The sequence below is a fragment of the Tetrao urogallus genome (genome assembly GCF_951394365.1).
Source record: "Tetrao urogallus genome assembly, chromosome: 7".
Classification (NCBI taxonomy): domain Eukaryota; kingdom Metazoa; phylum Chordata; class Aves; order Galliformes; family Phasianidae; genus Tetrao; species Tetrao urogallus.
In genome coordinates this window covers 15,941,367-15,968,953 of record NC_136820.1, presented here as the reverse complement: position 1 = coordinate 15,968,953, position 27,587 = coordinate 15,941,367, and the positions used below count along the sequence as shown (strand labels likewise).

The 27,587-nt window shown below is 35.2% G+C and overlaps 1 protein-coding gene across 1 annotated transcript in view; it reads right to left on the bottom strand.

The window, feature by feature from the left end:
- The window catches only part of ZNF385D (zinc finger protein 385D), a gene marked incomplete at both ends in the record, with an annotated part of 375,132 nt that overhangs the window by 77,490 nt on the left and 270,055 nt on the right, over positions 1 to 27,587 (bottom strand). The window contains one exon of the mRNA XM_079538653.1: positions 6,801 to 6,911. Within this exon, the coding sequence (XP_079394779.1) occupies positions 6,801 to 6,911 (111 nt within the window). The remainder of the gene's footprint in view (positions 1 to 6,800; positions 6,912 to 27,587) is intronic.

Below are 27,587 nucleotides of genomic sequence, written 5' to 3'. Positions count from 1 at the left end.
ATTTGGTTTGTATGCAATGACTAACAGACAAAGAAAAATCCAAATCCTTAAGATATCAGTCAGGGGACTAAGTTCAACACCTTAAGAGGTGACATCGTCTAAGAGTAGACAGAATTTAAGAAAAGATATCGTATTTTCTTTCAAACTACAAAAGAAAAAAAAATCCAAATTCTCTAGCATAGGAAAGATTAGGCTTGCACGGGTCCTGACTGCAATTCATATTGCTGCCACAGCGTTTAGAACTGTGTTCTAGGAAAGAGGAGGAGAGGAGGTAATGCATCTAAAATGTGTGATCTAGGCATATAAAACCACAATCTAATGAATATCCAACTGGACAATATAATACTAGTGATTTGGGGTTTTTTGTTGTTGCTTTTTTTTTTTTTTTTTTATTAATTTGTTATGTATGTAGTGCATGAGTAAAACATTCCATGCTGTTTCACTAGACTTTTCAAATGCCAAAAACATCTCGAATATTTTTTTAAGCAATTCTTTAGAATTTCCATAATAAATTCTGGATATCCTATTAAAATCTTAGCACTCATCACTTTCTATGATTACTTGCTACTTTTTTCCAGTGAATAGAAGAAACTAGCAACTATGGAAAAGCTCAATTCTGACTCACATTCTGAACTCAATTGAATGGCATGTGCAATTCCACCACTGAAATCAGTATTTGTTTCTCCTAACACTGGATTCTGCAGTGCAGGAAAGATACTAGAAATATTAGCAATATTAGAAAGTGCCTTAGTTTTAGCTGAGACAGTGTAAATAACACACCAAAGTTTGGTTGTTGCTGAGTGATGGGTGCACTCCTTGGGCTGGGTATGTTACAGCAGAAGAGCCAATGTCATAATGGCACAGCAACAGGGGCTGGAACTGGCTTGGATTGGCCAAGGGGGATGTTTTATGCCACGTGACATCATGCAGAAGGCTATAAAGCTGTGAGGAATTGGCTGGGGGATAGGAAGTTCTCGGTGATTAACTGTTCTGTACCCTCATAATGCAACACTGACTCAAAGGGAATTGCACATCTGTATGTGTTTGCACAAGAAGCATCTCCCTAAAGATTCAGGCTAACAGCTTCACAGAACAGGGGGGACTGGTTTCGAACAACCAGAAGTAAAATTGTCCTGAGATAATACACAGTCCTTGGTAGCTGGCAGTACTTGATTTTGATTAAGAAAACTGTATGTTACAATTCAAGGAGATTACTTTTTTTTTTAAAAAAATACCAAAGTAGTGTTATAAATCTTCACGTTAAGTTGTAATCTAAAACAAAATCTAATTCAGGATCAGAGGTACAGATAAAACCTGTAGAGAACGAGAAATGGTTACAGCTACACACGCAGTGATCGAGGTAAATGCTACACATGGTTTTAAATACTCTTTAAGGGTATCTCTGAAAGTTGAATAATAACAGATTTCAGATTAGGAAGGGGAATTGCTAAATAATTTTAAGCAGTTAGAACCTTTGGGGTTAGCTTTGAAAGTTCCTCTGTCTTTGCCAACAGAAACTCAGACAGTGTGTCCATTTCCTGTCACGGAGAAGAAATGAAATCTCTGCTAACTCCGTCAAACCACAGAAACTGTTTTGCAGTTAGATGAGCATAAGGCCATCTAACCTCTCCCTCAGTTCTGGGATATCACTGAACATTCCCTGTCCATCCTCAGAACAGGCTGTCAAACTTGCTAAGATCCTCCACTGACAGGAAACCCACAACTATTCCTACTTCTTTCATTTCTGAATTTGACCATTTTAACTAGAATTGTTTCACTTAATATACTTATTATAATAAATAATAAAATAATTAAAAAAGCAAATTAAGCTGAATATCTTTTACTAAAACCAGGAAATGAAATTTCAGTTGGCCACAGCTCTTTGTAATACCCTTCCATATATTCCAAACCTGCTATCATTCCATGTCTTTTTGACTTTATATTCATTCAGTCCTTTCTTCTTTCCACAGCCAGGAGATATTTTTTCACTTGTCATACTTATTGATTTATATTAAATATTGCCAGTATTTGTACAAAAATTGATAGCTAATAACTTTTTTTCATATTTACCCACCTACTGATAAATGCAAAACCTTTTTACCAGTTAGTTCTTGATGACGTATACTCAGATTGTGAGTCCCTTTTGCCCAATAAGCCATACGTTTCTCATTTCACTACTTGTGTATTTAATTTTTTCCAATCTAAGCACAATAATTTGTACTTGCATTTACTGTATTCTTTGGAATTTTAAATTATTTTCTACAAATCAGGAAAATTTTGTACTACAATCCTGAACTTGCCATCTTTCATCAGGTACCAGTCACATTACATTTTGATGTCATTCACAATCCCAGTATGTGTACTCTCTATTCTTTCAGACATACAGATATTGAAAATGTGGACTAGCAGCAAGTATGGAGCAGACTCCTGCAGATCCTGACTTGTACAGTTCTTTTGTTTTGACGGGAAGCAATCAACAACTACTCTCAGAACAATTTTTCAATCTGTTGTACAACTAGCTTTTAACAATTTTACTTGGACCATATTTCCTTACTTACCTTATGGTTCTCTGTGATAATCTTATATCAACACTTATAAAAGCCAAAATATATCACACCTATTTATTCCCCATTATCAATTCGATCAATTACCCTGTCAAAGGAGATAATTATATTGGTTTGATGTGATCTGTTCTTAACAAATTCATGTTGGCTGTTTCTTATCACCTTATTGTACTCTAGGTGCTCACAAATTGGTACTTTGCTCTAGATACTTAGCATAACCTAAACAGGATAGAGTCCTCAGTTTCTGCTTTTTTCCCCAGGATAGTCAGAACTGTCATAAAATGCTATGGAGCTATATTGCATCCTTATCTTCCACAATATTCAGTTTTTTACTGAAGCAGCACATGATAACTTCATACAGCAGAACTGCGCATTGAGTTGGAGATTACCTTTACTTTAAAGAGGTGTAGGAAAACAAGGTTTAAAAGAAAACAACAAACAGTGATTCCAGGATGAGCATCCTGCTCGACTTTCAGGAGAACATTACTTCAGCTTCTATTTAACTCAAATAATTATTTCTGGCTAACATCTGGAAATACTTTTATAGATTATCATAATGGAATTCAAGACCTGTAAATACATCAAAATGCTGCCCAGCCTTCCTCTAAAAACAGGCTGAATTATCACTCAGGTATCTACTTTGTGCAAAAAAGTAAGAGAGACTCTCTTTGCAAGATTCGACCTGATTAGTAGATACTGACATTCCCTACAATAAAAAATGGTGAAAATTTAGTAAGTCGTGTTCCCCCCCCCCAAAACCTGGTAGTGATTAGTGAGTTCTTGCATTAGCAGAGTATTTACTCCAACATCTACCTGCAGGGAAACCTCTTGAATTGTCCTACTCAAGTTAGCTGGAATTTGTTTTCAGGATGCTTACAACAGATATTTTATATTTATTCAAAAGCATGCATTTAACAGTCCTTCTCAACAAGGCAAAATAGCAATGAACAGATAGAAAAATCTAACAGGCAACACACACACTTCCTGCTAAGAACATACTTAAATGGTTTTCCCTTTAGTGGATGCATAATATAAAGGTAAAAGCAATACACAGATCTCCCTCAATGAAAAATAAATAAAAAATAATTAAAGAGTCACTGCTTGAAACAGATTCCACTGAATCTACAACTGCTATGCCAGTGTTATGTTATTTTTTTTCTTCTCAGCACAGAGAAGCTTTGGTTACTTGCTCATTCCTCCCTTTCCTCATATGAGAAGATTTATTTGAAAAGAAATACCGAACACACAGCTGTCATGAAGATTTACAGATAACGCCTTTAGAAAGAAACTAAATGATTTTAGACTACTGTAGTGCCTTTCTCATTTTGCTCTGAAATGTAATTTTGATTCTGTGTAACCAGGAAAAAAGCTCTTTTGTACTGAAAGAAATCTGTATCAAAGGGGAGAAAATTCAGTATTCTCTACCAAAATGAAAAATTTCACAGACCAGTTTTATTGTAAACATTTCCATAATACTGTTGTGACGTAGGTAAATAGAATTTCTATTCATTATTCTCTGATAAATTCTATCAACAGCACCTAAAAATATAGAGATGCATCTGTAGAACAGCCACAAGCCCTTAGGTTTCTAAACAGGAAAGCTATTCATTTTTCTTAGTGTTTTAAATAATGTTCAGTGAAGTATGATTACAATGAAAGGTGCAGACATTCAGTAAATTAAAAGTTTTTCATAATACTAAGAAAAAATCTACAATGTGTGACTGCCATTCATATTATTTAACAACCAAAAATTGATAGCTAATAACTTTTTTTCCAGGGCAATCTTTTCTTTAAGTCTTCACACTGAATCTGCACTTTTGTTTTTCTACAAAAAAAAAAACCTGTTGGTCATGCAGAGTTACTCAAGCAACTGAGGTACTTAGCTCTGCCTATTCCACTCACATTGCAGAAAAAAAAAAACAACAATTCTAAACCTGCAGTAACACTGACTATATATTATTTCTTGAAAAGTCTCAGCAGAGCACTTTGTGAATGTCATTTGTAATAACTATACACACTGGAATTTGAAGAGAGAACCATAAAGACATCTGCAAATCTCTTCTGGGTGTTTAAGAGGGACAGATATCTTCCCACGTTAATCACTAGGCAATATTTAGAATTCTAGCCGCTCTATCCAACAGAAACACTGAGGATGCTTTAAAAATTTAGTTAGAACAAACTTCCTCTGAACAGCTCTGGCAAAGCAGAGTTCAAACCTCTTGGATTGAATGTGTGAAAAGACAACTAAATATCTGCTTCACAGCTATTTTTCCAGGATTTTTTTTTTTTTTTACTGCAAATAGTCTAAATGAAGATATTTCTCCTGAAACTGTGTTTTGTTGTAGCTGTTTTTTTTCTAGGTATTGTAGAGATCCCTGAAAATGGCCACTGCCTCTCTCCCCTCTCCACTTTGGAATCCTTTTTAAGAGAAGACCAGCATGAGGGCATACCAGTCCTCTGAGTCAGAAGTGTCAGTGTTCACTGACATTGTGTTTCCTTCTGCGTAGAAAATTGCTTATTTCATCTTCTTCTGGAAAATGCCTGCATCCTGTTGGCTGGAAAATGTTTTACTCCATGTATTAGTCTAACTTGTGTATCCGCTAGTGACTAAGTCAGCTTAACGACATGTTCAACCTCACTTTTGCCTGCATCTTTTTCAAACTAAGAAATGGTATTCCTTCTATGAAAGAAGATTTTGGTATCACTGAGGTGTTTGATGACTTTTGAGGATATACGCAATGTATGATTCAGCCTGACATGCTCTTTCCAAAGATGAAGCTGAAAACCATGAGCAATAAGCCAGGCTACTCAGTCTGCTACTCAGTAGCAGTCAGCTACTCCCAGTCAGTGGGATCTGCTGTGGTCCAGAAATCTCCAATATCCCTTAAAATTGCTGTTTGTGAGAGACCTATTGTGAATGGCTCAGTATTTGCAGTCATAATTCTAGCATTTGGCTTCTAAATGGAAGAGTGCAATCTGACTCTCCTATTTTTGTCTGTGAGAATTGCAACAGCTACAGATACTCTATTATTGTTTGCAATCCCTGTTTGAGACTATTGTCAATTTTGTAAGAGAAAGGTGAACATTCAGTCCATGAACTAAAATATCTGGAGTCTTGAATGAAGGTTAAATATGGAATTCGCACTGGTCTGAAAGTCATGACTGAGATCTTGTTAAAATTCTTTCTAAGCATTAAAAGCTGAGGGGAATGAAGAGAACTGCATTACTTTTGGGTAGTCAATTTGTTACAGAATGCTTCAAGGCCCAACTTAAATTTTTGACAAGTTTGTGGCTTTGATAAATAATTGATAAACTAAAAATGATTAACTGATCACAGATATTTGCCTACAAAGAAAAAGCTGCACAAAAGAGCTCTTTCAATTCTTTTACAACTAGCATGAGGAAGGAGCCTTGTGAATATATTTGGGTTGGACAATGCTTTAAATTCAAACATTTTTGTTTTGACAAATGTGAATTCCATATATAACAGGTAATAACTGAAAGACATTTGGAAGGGGAATATAAATTGCCACCAGCAATGCCCATACATTAGAAGATTAGAATAGCAGAAGACAATATATTGCACCATGTCAGGTTGTTTCTGCACATACAGTGTTGCTGGAGAAGAAAATAAAGTAGTTAGAATGTTCTCTGTATATTAGAGACCATTTCCAATTCAGACTGTTATATTTAATTGTTGGAGGAATGAGAGAAAGCAAGGTAGTAGCCAACAGACAAAAATTACCTGCATCTATTATTATTGTTATTGCTATTAAGATCATACTGTCAAGACAGGAATACTAAAACACAATTCTGGCTGGAAAGGTCTTTGTAAGCATAGCAAACAGAAGGTAAAATCACAGGGGTGCACATCTGAATAACTTCTAATATTCTGAGGAAGAAAAGGCAACTACATCCAGGGCTGGTAGAAGAATTAGCACCCAGCAAATATTTCAGAGTTATTAGCAGTAATGGATCAATCAGTTTTCCTATTTTCAGCCCATGCAGCAAAACTGAAATTGATGAGCTCGCAGAGATATATCCGCAGGGAAAATCTGGCCTGGTGTATAAACACTATCAAATAATTGTGTTTATTTGAAGCATCCTATAGTCTTTTCATCTGCTGAACCACAAACTGAAATCATCACATTTCATTTAGGTTCAATTTATGCAAATTATGACACATCCAAGAAGATAAGTACATATTTCTAATCTGATACAAAATGATTGACTTACATCAGAATTAAATCTCAGCTGGCAAATGTTGCATGATATGATTTGCTTTCTTCGATGAGGAAGAGGGACCCCAAATGTATGATTTATTACAGCTTTCTGAATTGGGTCCATCTGTAAAGAAAGAATACAAGGAAATATAAAAGCTTTTGCTGTTTCATCATATTTTACATTAACTATATTTGTAAAACAGACACCATGTCATTCCAAATCATCTTCCATACTAAAGAAAATTATTTTTTAATAATATTTATTTTAAGTGTAGTTTTATGAAAAGGTAATGCAGAGAGGAACAAAGAAAAATGGAGTTAGATTATATTATAATGCATATCCTTAGTTCTGTTCTACATGCACCAGTCTCCCTTTGCTGACAAAATCTGAGTTGAAGACATTAAAAAAACTAATTTATCAACAGTATAACATATTTTTAAGCCATAGAAATGTTATCTAAATAAAATAAAAATATTCCATATAAAATTACTAAGAAAATGATCAATGGAACTGTGAAGGAATAGTAGGTAGAAATAATTCCCAAATAACTCAGTATTATGAAAAAAATACACACCAGGAACCAATAAATGATCCATTTCAATAAAGGAAATTCTATAAAGCCAATGAAAAATTCAAATTCTCCGAAGATAATTTCACAGCATTTTGGATGAAACTACATCTTCCAAATAAGCCATGCTTTAAGGATGCAATTTGACTTTGATGAAAGGCATTATTCTAAAAAAGACCTCCATCAGAAAGCTGACCTGGCAGTATATGCGAGTCAGGGTTCTGTTAAAAAAAAAAAAAAAAAAAAAAAAAGACAATTTTGGAATTTTGGCAGATCTTCACTATTTCTACTCAGAAAATTTTACTTTGATGAATGAGATCAGCTTCCCCAGATTTATTGGCCAAAATAATTTGTCTTTTTTTCACAAGCTCTGCAGAACTATTTTTAAAATCTAATAAGAGCTTTACAGCAATTTTGTAAAGCCACTATATTTTATCTTTGAATTTTTTTCTATTTTTTTTTTAAATGAAGCAAATACAACTAACCAATTGTCTGGCAGTATCAGACAGCTTAATTTGCATGTGCCTTCAGAACAAAACACCTTTTCTATATCCATGTTCCCATTATTCACTTTTTTGAGTCAGTTAGCAAAGGGCTATTCAATAAAGAATCACAGCTTTCTCTCGGAGTAATCAATGATTCATGGAAGCTGTAATGGTAGACAGCCATGGCCTTTATTGCAGTGAATCCAAAACAGCTCACTAGAGAAGCAGTGTGTCATCTGACAGCTGTTCAGAGTCAGATATGAAGTAGGTCATGGGCTTAAACTAATTACTGTTGAAAAGAAATTCAGATCAAATAAAAAAATCAATTTAAACTGCAGAGTTTTATAGGAATAAAAATAATAGTAATAAAAATAAGTATGCCTCAATAATACAACCAAAAACCAAAACAATGACTAAAATCAGAGAATACTGAGTTCTAGAACACTGACATGCGGCTTAAGATAATGTGAAGACTTTCTGCTGAGAGCAGACCATGTGCTTAGAGCACTCATTTTACTTAGTAACCCAATCTTTAAAAACCCTATGGTTCAAAAAACACTATTGCAGGGGCCCAAAAGACAAAAGTAAATAGACAGAAACATCTTTTCTTTTTTTTTCAACTGCTCCGTTATTTAAGAGGTGACTTCTTATACCAGTAGTATTATTACCTTCACTTTGGCATTTTCAACACTAAAACATAACCTGGTCACAATCAACAGTATTTTATAGCTACCAGAATTTCAAGAAAGTAAGCTTACATTTTTAAGAAATTTTTGCATTGTGTCTTTATAGGTATAAAACATAGAAGGAAACCTCAAGCTAAGATACTTGATGAAATCAATATATGGCAGCAGCAGCACATTGCACATTCTTTGATCCAGTGTATCTGCTTACTTTCACCTTCTTAACTGCTGTTCCACAATACTATTAGTTCAGCCTTAGTTTAACATGTTAAACTCTGACACATTATCTCACAAATGCTAAAAGACAGTTTATAAACATCTGACCTCTAATATCATAATTCCTCCTGAGCACTCTAGAAGATCTCAGTTCAGTTACACTGAGGCCTAGATAACTTTAAACATTAACTTCTTAACTCAACTGGGTCACCTTGTCCAGGATGATATATAATTAGGTTCTGATTACGAGGAAGATGTAGCACCTACCTTATGTTGTTGTAACACAATTCTATCCTTTATCATCAAGTAATTTTCTAAAGTGGCACCTGTCTGTCATTTCAAATACCTCATGTGTTGACAGGTAGCAATGTAACCTTATGGATTTATTTTTTTTTTTTTAAACTTATGTTTCTGTGGTATAAAATGAAGGTTTTGAACAAAATAGGTCCAAATTTTTTCTTGACCCAGCATGTTTGACCCAGTTTTAATCACTCATCTTTCTACAACTAAATTCCTTAGAGGTAATCCTTTCCTGCTATTCTTTTTCCATTGATGCATCGGTCTTTTGGTTCTATATGATAGAAAAGAAAAATATTCACCACATATTTTAAAGAATTATCTACTACTTAATGGAGGATGACTTATGTCAAGATGCCAACAACAACAACCTACAGAAATGCCACACTGTCATTTAAAATTAGTCAACAAAACTGTATTTAAACATAGGTAGAATAAATATTACCATAGCTAATAAGCTGCAACAAATAAATCTACAGTTGGATTTAACTATGTTCACAGAAAGAATTCTGGGTTCAAATGAAATTGAATTTCTTGTGGAATTAATGCTCAGAGGTTGAGAACAAGACAAATAACTTTTCAGAGTTGGGAAAAAAAGTGAATATGTAGGGTAGTTTTTTCTGTATTTATTTTGATCTTAAGAAAAAACGTGGAATTTCTTTCTTAATGCTCCACACATTTTCTCTAGTTTATCTACTGATACAGAAATCCATCTGCACATTTTCATTTCTCTTTCTAAAGATGCAGACTTCTAGATATACAGCTACATGGCCTTATTGTGAACTGGGTGATTTGTGTTTGCAGCTCTATAAGAAGAAGTGTTCTGGACAGCCTCCAAGATGATTAAGAAAAGCTACTTCAAAAAAAGAAAAAAAAAAAACACAAAACCCTTCTCTGCCAATTGTTCTTTGATACTGCAGAGCAGAACTAACTTTCAAACAGAACAGACTCTAATAAAAGCTGGGGGAGAATACTGGAGTGCTATTTGACATTGTTATTTTTTTCCTGGAGAGCTCATTTGGGAAATACTACCAATCCATAAATTTCAAATAAACATCCAAAAGCACCAGATAGGCTTTCAGAAGTTTTATGCACGAAATTTGAGAAAAGTAAAAGGTGCATTATGATAAGCACTAAGATCTCAGAGACTCTGGAAGACAGAGAGGAGCCCTGCTGACGGTCAGAGGAACAAAAAGAAATAGCTGATTGTGAGGAAAATAGAGAGCAAGGATTTCATGGATGCATAAAGAGGGAAATAATATAATGTAACTGAGATAATCAGCATGTGTAGAGATACTTAGGAGAATCCACACAATGCCTTACTAAGTAAAATAGAACACAATTCTTACATGTAGTATATCATTTACTTTTCACTACATCATCTTCTGAACTTAACCCATTCTTAGGACTGCATGATTATTGCATTTTTTAGTAGCAAACTGTTCAAATGCAAAACTGCCTCCTGCCTTATAATTTTGATATATTAGTAACTGCTTTTTTGTGTTTGTACTAAAGTTACAGATATGTGGCTTAGTAGTTGACTAGCTATAGTATCTTCCATCAGCCATGTAATGCCACTGTCATTTATAGCTGGAGGATATTTTTGTATGGAAGTACTCTGGGCATAATTTGACTACTTCCCAATAACAACTGAGCACTTTCTTCCCTCTGATCCCAGTAGCATTAAGTATAGAGATAATTTCTGATCAATTATACCAATGTCACGCTGTTATATGACATCACTTTATATTATACTATTATATAATTTTTTTAATGAAGAAATTGATCGTTTGGAGATCTGCTTCAGATTCAGCCTTACACCACCCATATATAGTGCCTATATTATGCATACTGTTCAACTAATAGTGCCACCACGTTCTCCAGGACATGTTCAAGATTTACAACAGCCACACATATAGGGTGGACAAAGAATGTGCCATAGATCTTCTTCTAGAATCAAACTTCCAGGAAGCATTTGACTCAGTGTCACACAGTACAGATGATTTTTCCATGTGCATCCATCTCAGATCTCCTGACAGTATTTCTTTATTGTACATATTAAAAAAAAACAAAAACAAAAAAAAAAACAACCATGTAGCACACATTAAGTATATCTGATTCTTTCCATTTTAACTTACAATCTATATCATGCATTCTTAATATACTGGTATCCAAATCAGAAAGAGAACAGCTCAATTATTTGATCTTATGTATATTTGGCATTCTGTATTTTCATAAGAATTGCAGCCTATCTTATTCTGACCATCACTTTACTCTGTGAATAATAATTTTATATTCTGACCATCACTTTACTCTGTGAATAATAATTTTATAAACGAACCAAAGATCACAACACAAAAAGAAGGATGGGAGCAGCTTAATGAAAATAATTAAGTACAAAAATGGATGTTCAACAATATTTTGGTATCATGAGAAAGTACAATAATATGATATCAAATGATTAAAATACTTGTTCTGGATGTTCTACCATGGATGGTTTATCCATTTGTAACTAATTTATTCAGTACTGTCTTACATGAATAATTATGTACTGAATTGGAATCAGCACTGTACATCTTACTGTCTACTATTTCCCCTCTTACCAATGTTAGAAGCAACCCGATGTTTTTGATGGATATAAAACAGAAATATTACTCAACCCAGTTAAATGTAAAATAATTCATGGAAATTACCTGCAGCAATTGTAATAATGTACAATATTTAAGAAAAGATATTTTCAAAAACAAACAAACAAATCCCTGTAAACATTTCCCATTGTAACATGCCTATGTAATTTGAATAGTACTTCAGAACGAATTCCCAAAGACCGCTTTTTTATTCTCTTGTTGAAAGCTTTTAAGTGTCTAACCATTTTATTCTTTCTTATATGAAGCTATTTAATTGTAGCAGTTGTGTAGTCACCGTTCTGATGCAAGTCTAGCACTTTTCTCTGGCTTCATTTTTTTTTTCTTCTTGTGGACATTTTCACTTGGCAGTGAGGTGCTGAGGCAGCAGCAGCATTTCTGGCATACTGCTTTAATATAGAGAAACCAGTCAGAGCAAAAGGATTTGCATTCACAGTGGTATTGTGCAGAAATACTGTAACCACATAGCAATTATGCAAATCTGTATACTCTAATAGTGGTTGTCAGTCAAAAGAGAAGAATTTGCATATGCTAAGGCTAGTGAGAAATAATCACACAGTGATTATGCTAATCAACCACTAAACAACATGTGAAGTACTGTCAAACTGGAACAAATCTCTGTATGTATGTGCTAAATACAGAAATATCCAGTGCTAAAAGAACATCAAAATTGTAGATCAAGCCCTTAAAAACAGGAAATACCTGAATTTAACATATTTAAGGATACACATTTTTAAAATATGATCACTTATTTTTTCTGAAAGACTCTGTGTTTGTTCTGTTCACAAGATGGACAACATTCACTTAATGAGCAACTGTTCAATGTTTTGTTTTCTTGGAGTGGTTCAATGAATGGCCCTAGACATTTACTGCAGAGCTGAAATCCTGCTCTCATTGGGAATTATCAGTCTTTTCATTTGCACTCCTACAGTTTTTTTCAAGGACATGGGATTTGAGTACTTCACAAAGGAGTGAAGTACTAATGAAGAAATTTTGAAAATAAGTTGAAAGATGATATTTCCCAGAAATAAAGGACAAAACTGTGTTCAAGTTCCAGTTATCCAATTTAGTAAATCTTATAGTACTTATTATTGTATTATTTTTCATATGTTCACCACACAGTTCCTTAACTCAGATTCATCTGCGGAGGTGCTACACAAGTCTAAATACAGCCTTATATGTTGGACTCAAAGACTCATCCAAGAAAATTTTGGATTAAGTGACTTCCCTTCCATCTCTCAGAACAATTCTCTGTGGTAGTATTCAACTGGAATAGCCTTTCTTTTTCTTCTGTCCCATCTCATCCAGATATTTTTCCAGTTTCTTTAACAAACAAATCAAGATTATAATAGATATTGGTATTCTGAATTACAAAACCATGATTGTTCCCAAGTGTTCTTCCAAAGGACGCACAAAATTCTACCAGGCCTAAAAAGTTCTCCCAAAAGAGAGAAAATGAAAGGGAACTAAACGTGGCATGTTTGTCATATTTCTCAATTATCCAGTGGACAATGCTCAATAGTATGATTGCAGCAAAAGAACAGACTAACATGAAATAGACCACCTTGAAATTGAGAGAATAATTTGCAGCATTCCTGACAAACATCTTAAAAGTGGTAAGAAAAGATGGGGTAACTTGTTTCTTTCCAGTAGTTTACTAAAATGAGTACTGGCAGACTGTAAAAATATGATTAAAACCAAAACAGTTTCTTGAAACATGAAGAAAAATATTTTACACTCTCTAAAGATACAAATAAACATGAAAAACTATGGTTCACAAAAGCCATTTGTTTTCTAAGCCTCATCTAACAACAAAGCAAAAACAAGCTCATGAGAAAAAGAACACACACACAATAAAAAGCAAAAGGCATTTTCCCCTTTTGTGCTTAAGAAAAGAGCACGGAACAAAAGGTTGGCAGGCATAATGAGGTTACACAACAAATTCCCAATAGGATCATTCACATGTGAATGAATTTCAGAAAACTGGACCAAATGTTATAATTGGTATTTAATAATAGTGGGTCTTTCTAATCACAACAAAAACAAAAGCAAGATGTTTGCCAGACAAGAACTGGCAGAGAAGCATTTGATTCACTTCTACAAAATTGGGCCTTGAAAGAAGAAATTCCTCACAAGAGAGTCCAAAGCAACCCACTGCAAATAATTAGGTTTTTCAAAGTAGTGACTGTATAAAGATGTATTTAAGGAGCGGAAAAAATACAAAGGTCACTAATGTCTCCTATTTATTTCCATGGGAATTACAACGGATACAAAGAGCACAATAACACTATTTGGTAGAGTGGATTTTCAGCTACAAAACATTATTTTTCAACATAGTCAGCACCATTAATATGCATTTTCATCAGGAATGAATAAGAACCTGCATGCCATACTCATAAAAATATGCATGGTCATCCAGAACATAGCTTACAGTTCACTCTGCTGTTGCCACTGCTGAAAATTCACCAACCACTGCCTCACATCCACAGTTTGGTCTCCATAATCATTCAACAAGCATTGATGAATGTCAATGGGTGCCATTTTTTTTTTCCACACGGAGGAATTCAATTCCACACCTTTGCATCATATGCATTTCCATGTCAGATGCCATTTTGTCAGATTGCCCCTCTGCTGCCATCTGCTCCATGGCTACAAAAATGTAAAGGAATGTGAGCAGGAAGATTCAACCTCTACTGCCATACCACTGATATCCGCCTCTGATTTTGTAGACCATAATAAAATAGGAGACATTAGTTTTGGAGCAGCCCTCTTAATTCTGTAATATGGTCTACTACATTTATTTAGACCGTTTCTAAAGTATATTATTTATTTATTTTTTTATCACGGTCATTCTAATGACCTCAAAAAAAACCATAAAGTTCCAAAAGACCCAAGTGATATTTCAAGCATAATTAAAATATTCTTCCAATTCTTTATTTTTGCAACATTTCAGATGATTTTAAAATCTATCCTTGTAAATTTTAGCACTAGAAGTTGTAAATCCTAAGCCCTACTTATAGACCCATAGAATATGAGAATAAAAGGGACTCCAACACACTATTTCATTTGTATCTTACACCATACAAGCTAAAAATGTTATGGAGAGCAGGTCATTTTATCTTGGATTTTTGGAGAGAGGGAGAGTGTAGGGAAGTGATTAAATATTGTCATGAAGTAATAGGTAAAACACAGCAGTTGAATCTTGGACACAAAATTTGTTCAGATTCTCATTTTATAATTGTCTCAGAGAAAACAACATTTCAGTTGAAACTGTTACCAAAGATGTTCTGCTTGCTTAGCTACTAAATCTCTGACAGATCTTTACTACAGAATAATTAGAAAATTTTTGAATTTCTCTCCTGTTTCTTATAATCGAATGTCAGCCTTCTCTCAAAATCTTGTAGGTGCATTTAACTTCAGGTGCAAGTGCAGAAAATTTTTTGGTATAGTTATTTAATCACCAGTGCTTTTATTTTTTCCCCTTTTAGGTCAGTATTGAAAAAATTTCATAAAACACTCCAATTCCTTCTCTCAGAAGAAATATTCTGCTGTCTCTCTTCAGGAAATTCAAGCACACTAAATTTGTGACTCAAGACAATTTTATTTAAATTGTCAGTAATTGTCATCAATAAAGAAAAATACTTTTCTCCCAGTTTCTCACCTTGGAACTGCAGTGCTAGAGTGCTAAAGGTATATTCAGCTGCACATGTGATACAGCTGAATATACCTTTATAAGCAGTAATGATTCAGTATAAAAATAGCTATAAGAATTGCTGTGCATTGCTTTATTCACAGCCCTTATATGTATCACTAAGAGCATTATATCTCCTTGCATGGAAAAAGATTTTGATTTTGCTCAGCTTGTAGGTTATGATCCACAGAAGAAGTCACCAGCGTGCTTGATATTGTCAGCTCTAAGTCTTGCCTGAATTTTTGAAACAGGTTGAGAGATTGTTGTATACTCAGGAAACTCACTTCCACTAAGAGAGAGAGAAAAATATGAAATAAATAGGAAAATGAAATATGTAGTAAATTATTTTAATATTTAATATTTGAAAGCTTATATACCAATCAATGTATGACTTGCTGTGCTTCATAACTGCATACATAAAACCATTAGACTTCAGTACTAAATTGGTCTCTGAGAAACATGAGAAAAATGTGGTCAGAAGGTCTGATTGTTTTCTGGCTTGCAGTTTAATAAGGTATTGGAAACTGTAAAATTAAGATCAGTTTGATTTCTGCTTCAGTCTCTGTAGGAAGAAATAGTAGACAAAGTCAGAAGAGTTTAGAACAAATAGAGATTATAATACTATTGACTCTACTCTCTGCCAATTGAAAAGTCTCATATTCTCTTAAAATAAATGATGGTACAAAATCAAAGTTATACTTCCTAGAGGTAAAAAGGACCAACTTATTCCTATATTAGGTATCCATACTGTAACTTTTCCAGTGATTCTCTACAAATCGCCACTGAGGTTCATTCTGCCTACTATTAGTTTTAATGACTGAATCACTAGTGCAATCCAGCACTAAACAGCTGTGGAGAATATAGTTATAGCTCATTCATTACTTGAAGTGCTTTAATTTCTTCCTAGCCATCTCTGAAATGTGACGCATTAAGTAAATCTCAGTGTGTTTTTTATTCATTTGGGACAAGATGAAATATTAGCAGTGTACATTTCAATGCAATTTTACCTTAAATATTTATCTGAATGATATATCAAAATTAAAATTTAAATAAAATTATTGCCACGGCAATTATTCTGACTCTGACTTCTCAGATTTGTGTAGATCACACTAGAACTAAATGAAAGAAAGGAAGGAAAAACACTTGTTCATTGTGTGCATTCAGAAGTTTAGTTGAAATACTCAAGATATAGAGGATTAATATGACACTTCTTCCATCTTTCCACAAATAAATACTAATATGTATACGAAGTCGAACATCATAGAAACATCAAAGAATCATCACAGAATCACCTAAGTTGGAGAATATATTGAAGAACATCAAGTCCAAATATCAATATGTGGAGATACTAGAGGCCTTCAGTTCAGTTTCTGGAACTGTTTCATTACTTTGCTTCCCTATGTCATTGTAAAAGTACAATATAACAGTGAAAAATCCATTCACTTCACCATCATGACAGTTCACGACACAGTCTATTTTAATACTAGTGATTTGACTTGGACCTAGTTCACTTCTTTTCTATAAGTTCTCTTAATAGTTACCAGACACCGATCTCTCAATGATTTTAGATCAAGTACACTCAAAATGGATGCCCTTATCTCAAAATCAACCCCAGCTACATCCATAGGTCCATACAGGTCGTGTAGGATCTTTAACACACAAGGTAGTCACAGCTGAGGACTGTAGTGCAAATTATAGTCTAGCTTATTAGAAGGACTGCGTCCACTGTGGGTCGAAGCCCAAATGGGCAAATAAGTGCTGTTGGGAATCAGACGTAGAGGAAAACTGAAAAGATGAAACACCTATACACTGAGCTATTGTAAAGAAGTAGACTCCGTAATTCTTACATCTTGTTACAGTAGCCCCAACCAGAATACCGTATCCATAACAGTAACAACATATCTATAACATAATATGTATTGTGAATTCAACAGAGTGAAAAGAGTTTCATGTGTATTATGAACTTAAAGTAGGGAGTCTCATCTAAGTATCTCACTTTACAAAGACCACTTACACAAAGGTAATTAACATATTAAAACTGAGTTATACTAGAACTTTTGGCAAATCCACTTGCACTTTAGCACTAGACAATAGAAGTATAATTGATTCAAAATCATCTGCGTCTGGGGTATCTCACATAAACACCTACAGATGAAGACAATTTTATTGCCTGTGAACTGCCTAGCTGTTGCCTGAAAGTCAAGTATTTAATATGCATCTTCACTGCTAGTTTATCTTTTCAGAAAAGAAAATCCATTATACTGGTCCAGTTCTGGTTATTTTGAAGGATTCATTTTATAATGCATAATTTTATGCCTATAGATGGCTCATTCTTGCTTTTATGTTAAAAGCCGTACACCACAGATATCTACAACACAGAATAAGTAAGATCCTGACTAGATGGTAGGAACTGGGGAAAAATAAAGAGGAAAAAAAAAAGGGAGAAACTAAAAGAGCAGTGCAAACCCCAAATGGTTTGTTTCTGTTTGCCTTGTTGGATACCTGCAGGGCTCTCTCAGCACTGAGATTGTTTTTATTTTCTACCCATTGAATTAACTATAATTATACAAATAACATCATCATTGAAAAAAATCATCTTTTCCCCTGCTACTATAGAGCTCTTTTAGCTTTATAATGAAATAGTATTAGCAACAACCCCTATCCAGCAGCACTTATTTCTGTTTATCTTAACACACATAGAAAGAGTTGCAACCAAGATTTGATCTTGGACCTGTTTCAAAATTATATCAGATCTTAATACTTACATTAATGTACACATTAATGCCAAAATTAATCATTAGTGATGATCAGGATCTTAGTGACGTGCTTAATAGGCCAAGAAATATTATCCTCCTATTACGTACAGAAACTGAGAGCAAGCAATGGTTTAAGGTCACCATAGTAGTCTGTGCCTCAACATGGATTTAAACCCATCACTTATTCCGCTCACACCTTCCCAGAATAGAGCAACAAACTCCTTAGCAAACTCCTCACTACACACCATGAGGCTCTTGGTTCTTGTATTGAATTACAGTCTCACCTAATGGGAGCGAAGCTTTTACCTGGCAGCTCTTAAGAGCAGCTGCAAACACAAAAAGTTCTTGTATGGGATAGGATAACTAAAAAACATATTTCCTTCAGGAGCAACTGCAGACTTCAATGTTCTAAACTTCTAGTCTTCTTCTTTTCCTGTGTCCTTTTATAAATTTAGCAGTGTCTTCAGGCACTATTTAGAAAACTGTATTTATTGTAATCTCCTTGTAATTTTTGAAGCTGATTGCTTCTGCAATGGTTGTGCCCACAGTCTGAAGAAAAGGAAGCCCAGAAATTCAAATACAAAATTAAAAACAATTCTGTTTTGGTCTGTTATAACAAAATGGACTTGTATCTGCTCAGATCCTTCCGCAGATGAGAAATCCTTGCTCTGAAATAAGGCATCTATGCAATCATCCATTTGAACTAAACATTTTGAAGATTTTCTTTTTTGTTCTTTCCTTCAAAAAATATTCCGTTCATACTCCACACAAGGAGAAGCAAAGGATACTCACAGCACAAAGTACTGGCTGACCCTGAAAACCTGGGACTCATGCTGTGAACAATTCTTCAGAATCGTAGCCATTCAGTGCTTACAAATGGCACTTCATATCACCTCTCAAGTACCTGCTTTTAGTTATCCATTCAGATGAATGATTATCACCAGTGCAAATGTTCGCTTTTTTTTTCTTTTTCTTTTCCTTTTTTTTTCTGTCACTTCCTGTTTTTCTTATTGTTAACCACAACTGGAATTCTAACATCTTAAGTAGATGTTAAGTAGAATTAAGAATTCTACTTAATTCTTAAGTAGAATTAAGATGTGGAATTCTAACATCTTATGCAGTTCTCAAGGTGGGGATTCGTAACATAACTTTTACATTGATAAAACAATACTACCTCTAATGAAGGGTTTTATTGTCTTTCCCTGACCAAAATCAGTAAAACAAATCAGAAAACTCCGCCTGGCAAAACCTTTTATGTTATCAGGCAGGTCACATTTCTCAACTGTTAATCATGAACTCTGCTAGAAAATGTCACTTCCTGGCTGTTGTTTGGAAGACATGTATTTCATCAAACCTGCTCCTGGATGAAGTTGGTATCTGAATTTGTATACTTGTTAGATCCCAAACAAGTCCAATTGGTTGTCATACTTTCACCAGTGCATTCATGATGTCTGTAACATTAATATCACAATCGTCAGGCAGTAAGTTTCTAATCTCTGGAGCTTCCATAGAAATCAGATACGGCCTATTTGTTATTTTCTCAAAACTCTTTAAGAAGAATGAATATTTTGCTAACAGTGGTCAGTAAACATGCAAATATTTAGTAATTCCACCAGTCACAATAAAACATAGGACAAAATGCAATTAAAAAAAAAGAATAAAACAAAGAAAAAAAATACACACAAAACCAACAACAATAACAAATACATACAGAAATCAGAAATGACTAGTACAAGGCAGAATTATTAAGAAAGGAAGTAAAATTGTTCTGTCAAAATTTTCAAAACTATGTTGTTTACAACGATGTAAATATATAAGATCAAAGCTGCAACTTTAAAGTGGCACATTGTGAGTTCTGTTTCTAAAATTATACTTTTGCTGTCTAAGATTAATCAGGGTAGTTAATGAAGCAAAAAATTACATTTATAATCCAGTCTGAATGCAGCTGTACAGCAAGCTAAGATCTAAGTGCCATTAAGGTAAATGGAATTAATGGCCTGTCCCTGGCAATCTTTATATCTATCAGTTACTAATTAACATTCTTCTGTAAAGAGTAATTTATGAGGAAAAAATACATAGAGAAGCAATAACGTTAAAACTTGCAACATGCACTGTGGTCACAGAGTAGCTGTGCAGCTGTAATAGACAATATGTTGTGTTCTTTTCAACAGAGAACAAGAAAGAACCAACTGGCACTGCACTAAGCAAAATATTTTATGTTAAGTCATTTATTTTATATGACAGCAAATTATTACTACCAAGTATGAATTTCTGGGGGAGATGTTGACTTCGGCTAACAATGGAAGGACTGCAAAGAGGAAGCAATAAAATACCAATAGTTAAATTACATACTAAAAATAATGAACACTGTGTTATCTTTGTAGATGATGTAGCACTTCCAACATACGAGTCCCAGATTGATTACTAATTTTATGCATTCAATACTTGTATTTGTTGCATAAAAGTATTTTTGTCAAGCCTTCACCACAACCTTAATTTGTCTCTCTTTTGTTTTCAGCTTTATGACATGAATAAAGGTGCACTATCATTTAAGGCACCTTTTAAAATCGTCCTTATCTTCTTGCCTGTACATCTGTGCACAGTCACTTCACAAGCCATGAACTAACAGTAGAAAATAAATCTGAGAGTGAACATTATAACTGCCCTTTTCTGGACACATTATGTGCCTCACTTCTTTTGGAAGAGAGAGAACAAGCAGAAACAGACAAATAAGTGATCTGTGTGGCATGAATCAAAATCAAACGGTGATTGTTGCCTCTGAAAAATACTCTCAATAAAGGCAATGGTAGCTAATTGTTCAGAAACATTATAAAAATATTTAGGTTTACTTACAGCATTAGAAAAAAAGGAAGACTAGGGAGAAAGTGGCTCCCCTACTGAATGAGGTAGGTTCTGGTAACGGGGAATGCTGAGAAGGCAGAGATACTGAATGCCTTCTTTGCTTCTGTCTTCAGTGAAAAAGCTCTCCCTCGGGAATCCCAGACCCTGGAGGTTAGTGAGAGGGTCTGGGGAATAGAAGGCTTCCCTTTAGTCAGGGAACAGGCAGTCCAAGAGTGCCTAGGCAACACCAGTGTTCATAAATCCATGGGATGCATCCACGGGAGCTGAGGGAGCTGGCGGAGGTGATTGCTGAACTGCTCTCTGTCATCTTTGAGAGGTCTTGGATAATGGGGGAGGTCTCTGAAGACTGGAGGTTAGCCAGTGTCACTCTGGTCTTCAAAAAGGGCAAGAAGGAAGATCTAGGTAATTACAGGGCAGTCAGCTTCACTTCTGTCCCTGAAAAGGTGATGGAACAGCTTGTGCTTGATGCCATCTCCAAACAACTGGAAGAAAAGGAGGTTATCAGGAGTAGTCAGCATGGGTTCACCAGGAAAAACCCTGGTGACCAATGCTTGACCAACCTGATAGCCTTCTATGATGTTGTCACTGGCTGGGTAGATGGGGAGAGAGCAGTGGATGTAATCTACCTTGATTTCAGCAAGGTGTCTGATACTGTTCTCATGACATCCTTATAACGAAGCTGAGGAAGTATGGGATAGATGAGTGGACAGTGAGGTGGGTTGAGAGTTGGCTGACTGGCAGAGCACAGAGGGTTGTCGTTGGCGGTGCAGAGTCTGGTTGGAGACCTGTAACTAGTGGTGTTCTTCAGGGGTCAGTGCTAGGTCCAGTCTTGTTCAACATCTTCATCAATGATCTTGATGAGGGGATAACGGCCACCCTCAGCAAATTTGCTGATGATACAAAGCTGGGAGGATTGGCTGACATGCCTGAAGGCCGTGCTGCCATTCAGCGAGACCTGGATAGGCTGGAGAGCTGGGCAGTAAGAAACTAGATGAGGTTTAACAAAAGCAAGTATAGCGTCTTGCATCTGGGGAGGAATAATTGCATGCACCAGTACAGGTTGGGGGATGACCTGCTGGAGAGGAGCTCTGCGGAAAGGGACCTGGGTGTCCTGGTGAACGACAGGTTGGCCATGAGCCAGCAGTGTGCCCTTGTGGCTAAGAGGGCCAATGGCATCCTGGAATGCATTAAAAAGAGCGCGTCCAGCAGGTCGAGGGAGGTGATCCTCCCCCTCTACTCTGCCCTGGTGAGGCCTCATCTGGAGTACTGTGTCCAGTTCTGGGCTCCCCAGTACAAAAAAGACAAGGATCTCTTGGAAAGAGTCCAGCAGAGGGCCACAAGATGGTGAAGGGCCTGGAGCATCTCCCCTGTGAGGAAAGGCTAAGTGAACTGGGTCTATTTAGCCTTGAGAAAAGATGACTGAGAGGGGAATCTAATCCAGGTTTATAAATATCTGAGGTGTGGGGGCCATAGTGGTGGAAGCCAATCTCTTTTCAGTGGTACGTGGAGACAGGACAAGGGGAAACGGACACAAGCTGCAGCGTAGGAATTTCTGCACAAATGTGTGCAAGAACTTCTTTACAGTGAGGTGACGGAGCACTGGAACAGGCTGCCCAGAGGGGTTGTGGAGTCTCCTTCTCTGGAGATATTCAAGACCCACCTGGACACCTAGTTGTGCAACCTGATGTAGGGAACCTGCTTTGGCAGGGGGGTTAGACTCGATGATCTCTGGAGGTCCCTTCCAACCCCTACAATTCTGTGATTCTGTGAATGCTAATAATTCAGAAACAAAAAGCCTATTTAGATCATCCTTGGATCACTGATAACAGTGTTATCCCAAGACAACATAGAACAAGAATGATTTTAATCTCCCCAGTTCCTGCCCAAAAATGGTATATATCTGCCACATGATATATCACTACCAAAAATGGTAATAATGCTATTGCTGGTGTTTATATGAGATTCATTAAATAAGAAGGCATTCCCTACATTTCATACTTATTTCTGACATCAGTCACAATGAATTTTGTTTCTAATAGAAAGGACAATTGACACTAATTGTCATTTATTACCTTCTAATTAAAGTTGTAAATAAAAATTTAGTATAGTAACACATTTTTTCAGACAGCCAGTAAGATGCCAACAATAAGAATATATAAAATTCCTAACTTACATGAATAGCTATTTTGCTCACACTGAAGATAATTAACAGATAAGACTTTTAATTAACTCACAAAGACTTAGCATAATTTACCACAGAGAGAAAAAAAAGCCCCTGACCCCTTGTAAAATTAATCGCATTGCTATGAAAATGTGTTTTAAATTGGTAAGAATTCTACATGTTCTGACAGCACTGAAATGAAATTCTAATAACACTGTACTGTCAATATAATTTCCTCCCTTTGTCACTCCATCATGACCTCACCCCAACACATACAGCATTATTTCTGGATAATAATAATTTTAAGCAGGAGTTCAGCAGAAGTTTTTTAGAAAACAATAGTTTCTTAGTTCTTACAGAATTTACTATTTCTGAAAGAAAAAATGGACTGATAAATTACTTGATTGTTTTCACTATATCTATTCCTACTTTGCCTAACTATTCAACAAAGCCTAGTTTTAAAAAAGTCACATCACTTCTATTTGAGGCAACAGCAATACTGAGATGTTACAGCTGATACAGAGGTAAAGTACTGTTATAACCAATACAGACTAAGGCAAATTTTTGCAGTCAAATGTTATCATACCTTACTTTAATGTCCAGACCCACGAGAGTACTCGCGAATACACTATGAGTTTAAAATTCTGCTGATCTTTTAAAATTGAAAATGCAGCAAGCAAAATCTAGTTACATACAATATTATTACTTGAAAATCACTGAAAGACAGTTTATACATCCAAATCATTATGTCATCCCCAAACTATGTACAAAAATTCACTACCTCAGAACAATGGAGATAATTAGCTTATATCAGCTGAAATAATAGGTGTTACATTTGAGAGTCTGACCTCATGATTAATTCAAGCATCTGACCTGATGTTTAACTTCATTTTTATGAAACACTGAAAAGAATGTTTCACGTTCTGCCAAGACTGGTGCCAAGACCAAATCTTCAATAAGCAGACACTACACAGTTCAGAAAAATTCAAGTCAATCTGTCACGTTCCTTCTGTGGAACTTGATTTAAATACGAGCAACTCTGTGTCACCATTAAGCCATCAAAATACAATTGAGGTACATGGGATGCCACAGAATAACATCATTAAATAAAACCAATATGAGTTGCTTAGAAGCTAGGATCTACCCTTGTTTGCAACAAGTTGTTTTTTCAGATAAGCACAGAGCAGTATATCCCCTTCTGTTTGCAGAAGAAAATATAAAAATAATGTGATTTTCCTGTAGTCCTTTGTAAATTTCTAGCTGCCATTGTACTTAGGACAAAGAAAATAAAAATATAAACTGCAAATCTATCAAAGCACTGAAAACAGTTTACTTCCTGAATTTACGTAGCAGACCAAACTCACATCACGGTAAATTTAAACCTTCTGTGTGTATGGATATCTGAAAAACAAGAATCTATACACTGTCCAGTGCAGTGGATTCTACTCCTTGCCCTGTACATCAGTCTTTAAATAACCCAGAGCTAGGTACGAAAACACCTAGTAGGACTGGACCAATATAAACATGGTAGTACTTTACAGTGAGTAGATAACACCATCATACTAGAATAGTCTATGACTGCTCACCATATCACATCCTGAAAAAAAAATAATATGAACGCATAGCCAAACACGTATGTATAACCTCCTGAATTTCAACAGCAATGTAATTAAACTGCAGATAAAAGTTAATAAAAAGCATTTTATTTCATGGCATGTCAAAAGAACACATTTTCTCACAGCAGATGTTTTGGCAAGTGGGATGCAGATCAAACCTAAGCTCTAGTTGTGAGCTTCTTCCTCACTGTGTGAATTTTCAAACTGAACATCTTACTAACTGAAGCACTCAACCAGCTTATGTTTTGCTCAAGCAACTGCATGAAATCTAAAATGCTATTTACAAGCAGTATTAGCATTTTTCATTTTTAAAGCACAAAATACTTGGAAACAACTATTCCTTAATTTCTGCAAAAATAAAACATCAATGAATTAAAAAATGCTCTCCTCTTGATGGAAAGACAATTTGGAAATATCCAATAGAGAACAATACCACTGTTTAATTAAAAATCACCAATTTCTGTCTGTAGGTCTCTACCTCTTCTGTTCTATTATTACACAGACAGATATAAAATTATTTTGTAGAAGCTCCAACACTAAATCCCACATACGTCTAAGCCAGTGACCTAAACAGAATCTAGTCCATGCTTCTAGATCCTCATCCTCAGGCTCTTATCTTTATCTGAGAGTCATCATTTGGACAGGAGGCAGTATGATCTCATATAGTTCAGATTGTTTTTAGTATCTTGCTTTACTTTTATTTCCTATCCTCCAAGATTCATTTATACTCAGCCAGAGATCCACCAAAACTGTGAGCACTTAAAATGATTTTAAGGCTCTCTAGAGTAAAGCTGCAGTAATGCAATGATTCAAAATTTTAGCAAAAGCATGTCTTACCAAGGTATTTGCCTTACCATATCACTATATTTCATATTCCTTTTCCCACTACTAATCCCACCCTTTATTCATTCTTTTTCATTTATGTGTTCTGGAAAAAATTGAATGGGACTGAGTAGAAAAGTAAGAGAAAAGTAGTTGAGTATGAGAAAGCTAACTTGTTGGTCCAATATATAACTTTCTGTTACCAACTTTGCCCTTGACGTCTAAACAGAATTTTTCCTGCTTTGTTTCTTCACCAGTGCCCTTTAGTAGGTTCTTATTTCCTGTAGACACAGTAGTCTTCATCGCTTTGCTTTACTGTATGCCTTTAGAATTTGCACAATAATTTAGTTTGAAATATGCTTCCAAATATCATCTACTGAAGCTCCCGAGTTTGAAACGCAGCACCTACAGGCAGCATGCCAGGCCCATATTCAGGGTTCTACTCAATGAAGTTTTGATTACCTCTTTGTGTTTCATACAGCTAAACACCACTGTCATTCACTCACTCTCCCCTACTAGCAGGATGAGAGAGAGAACTGGAAACAAAATAGAACTTATGGATTGAAATAAAAATTATTTAATATGATTGAAAAGGAAAGGAGAGAAAAAAAAATTGCCGTTATATGTTTGTATATAGATAAGTACTTGCCACTTAGCTGATGATATTCAAATACCATAATTTTCAACACAGATCTTTTAACTGGCATTATTACTATAGTAAATAAGTCTGTTTAATGACTAAGTTTCTAACTTGATGTAAAAAAACCCAAAACTGTGATTTATTTCAACATTCATTTTCCTTAGTCTGCACCATAACTCTAGGTTTTTTCCAGCCAGTATTAAGGAAAGTCTACACCAGCCTTTTTGCTTTTCTATCTACTACTAAGTATAGGGGAGTTTACTATCTTGCCTTTTAAATCCTTACACAAATGTCAATCTGAGGTCTAGTATGTATGCAGTTTGATTAGGACGTTTATCTTCACAAATCAAAATATTCAATTGTATTCTTTGTTTAAATCACTTACAATTGATTAGAAAGCCAATATTTTCAAGTGTTCATCTAGAGCCAGACCTTTCTTCAGATACAGCCCAGGATATGTTTGTCTTTCTGGGCTGCAAGGCCACACTGCTAGCTTGCCATCCACCATTACCCCCAAGTCTTTTTCAGCAGGGCTGTGCTCTATCCTCTCATTTCTCAGCTTGTACTGGTAGTGGGAGTTGCCTCAACTTACGTGCAAGACCTTGCACTTGGCTTTGCTGAACCTCATGAGGTTTTCTTGGCCCACTGCTCAAGCCTGTCTATGTCTCTCTGGCATCCCCTCCTTTTCAAGTGTCTACTGCACCCCCAGCTTGGGGTTTCAAGATTGAAAAAAAGAGATTAAAAAAAAAAAAATCATCAGTTTATGTTTGTGAGACCATTTCAGTTGACATAAATACATGAACTGCAAATTTTCAAAAGGGATGTATAGAGTTGTAATCAGATATTTAACTTAAAAATCTGATTACATCTCTGGACTTTCTGTATATGTGTTTCTGTGTATATGTTCCAAGACAATTTCTATTCACTAAATGTAGTCCAGGCAAGCCAAAAGGTTGGACGTCCATGGATTACTGGATCATAGTCATGGTCTAAGCATACTCTAATGTTGCCACATAGCTGTTCAAACGGAAGGTAACATACCAATATTTTAATGGTATTTCCTCTAAAAAATTATTCAGGCAGATCTAAAATTAAGATCCTGAAAGCAACCATTTTAATGGACAGATATGAATAAAGGGCTTGTGGCAATTACTTTGTAACAAAATAGATGGACATTAAGACCAAATTTAAGTTACTCAGAATTGACATCTCGTATGTAAAATTAATGATGGGTGAGTTGAACTAAAATAAGCCCTAAGTTTGTGTCTTAAAACTTATTTAAACCAGAACCTTTGAGGTTTAAGATCATCAGACAAACTTGAACAGATAGATATTCTTTTGTTCTTCATGCATTTGT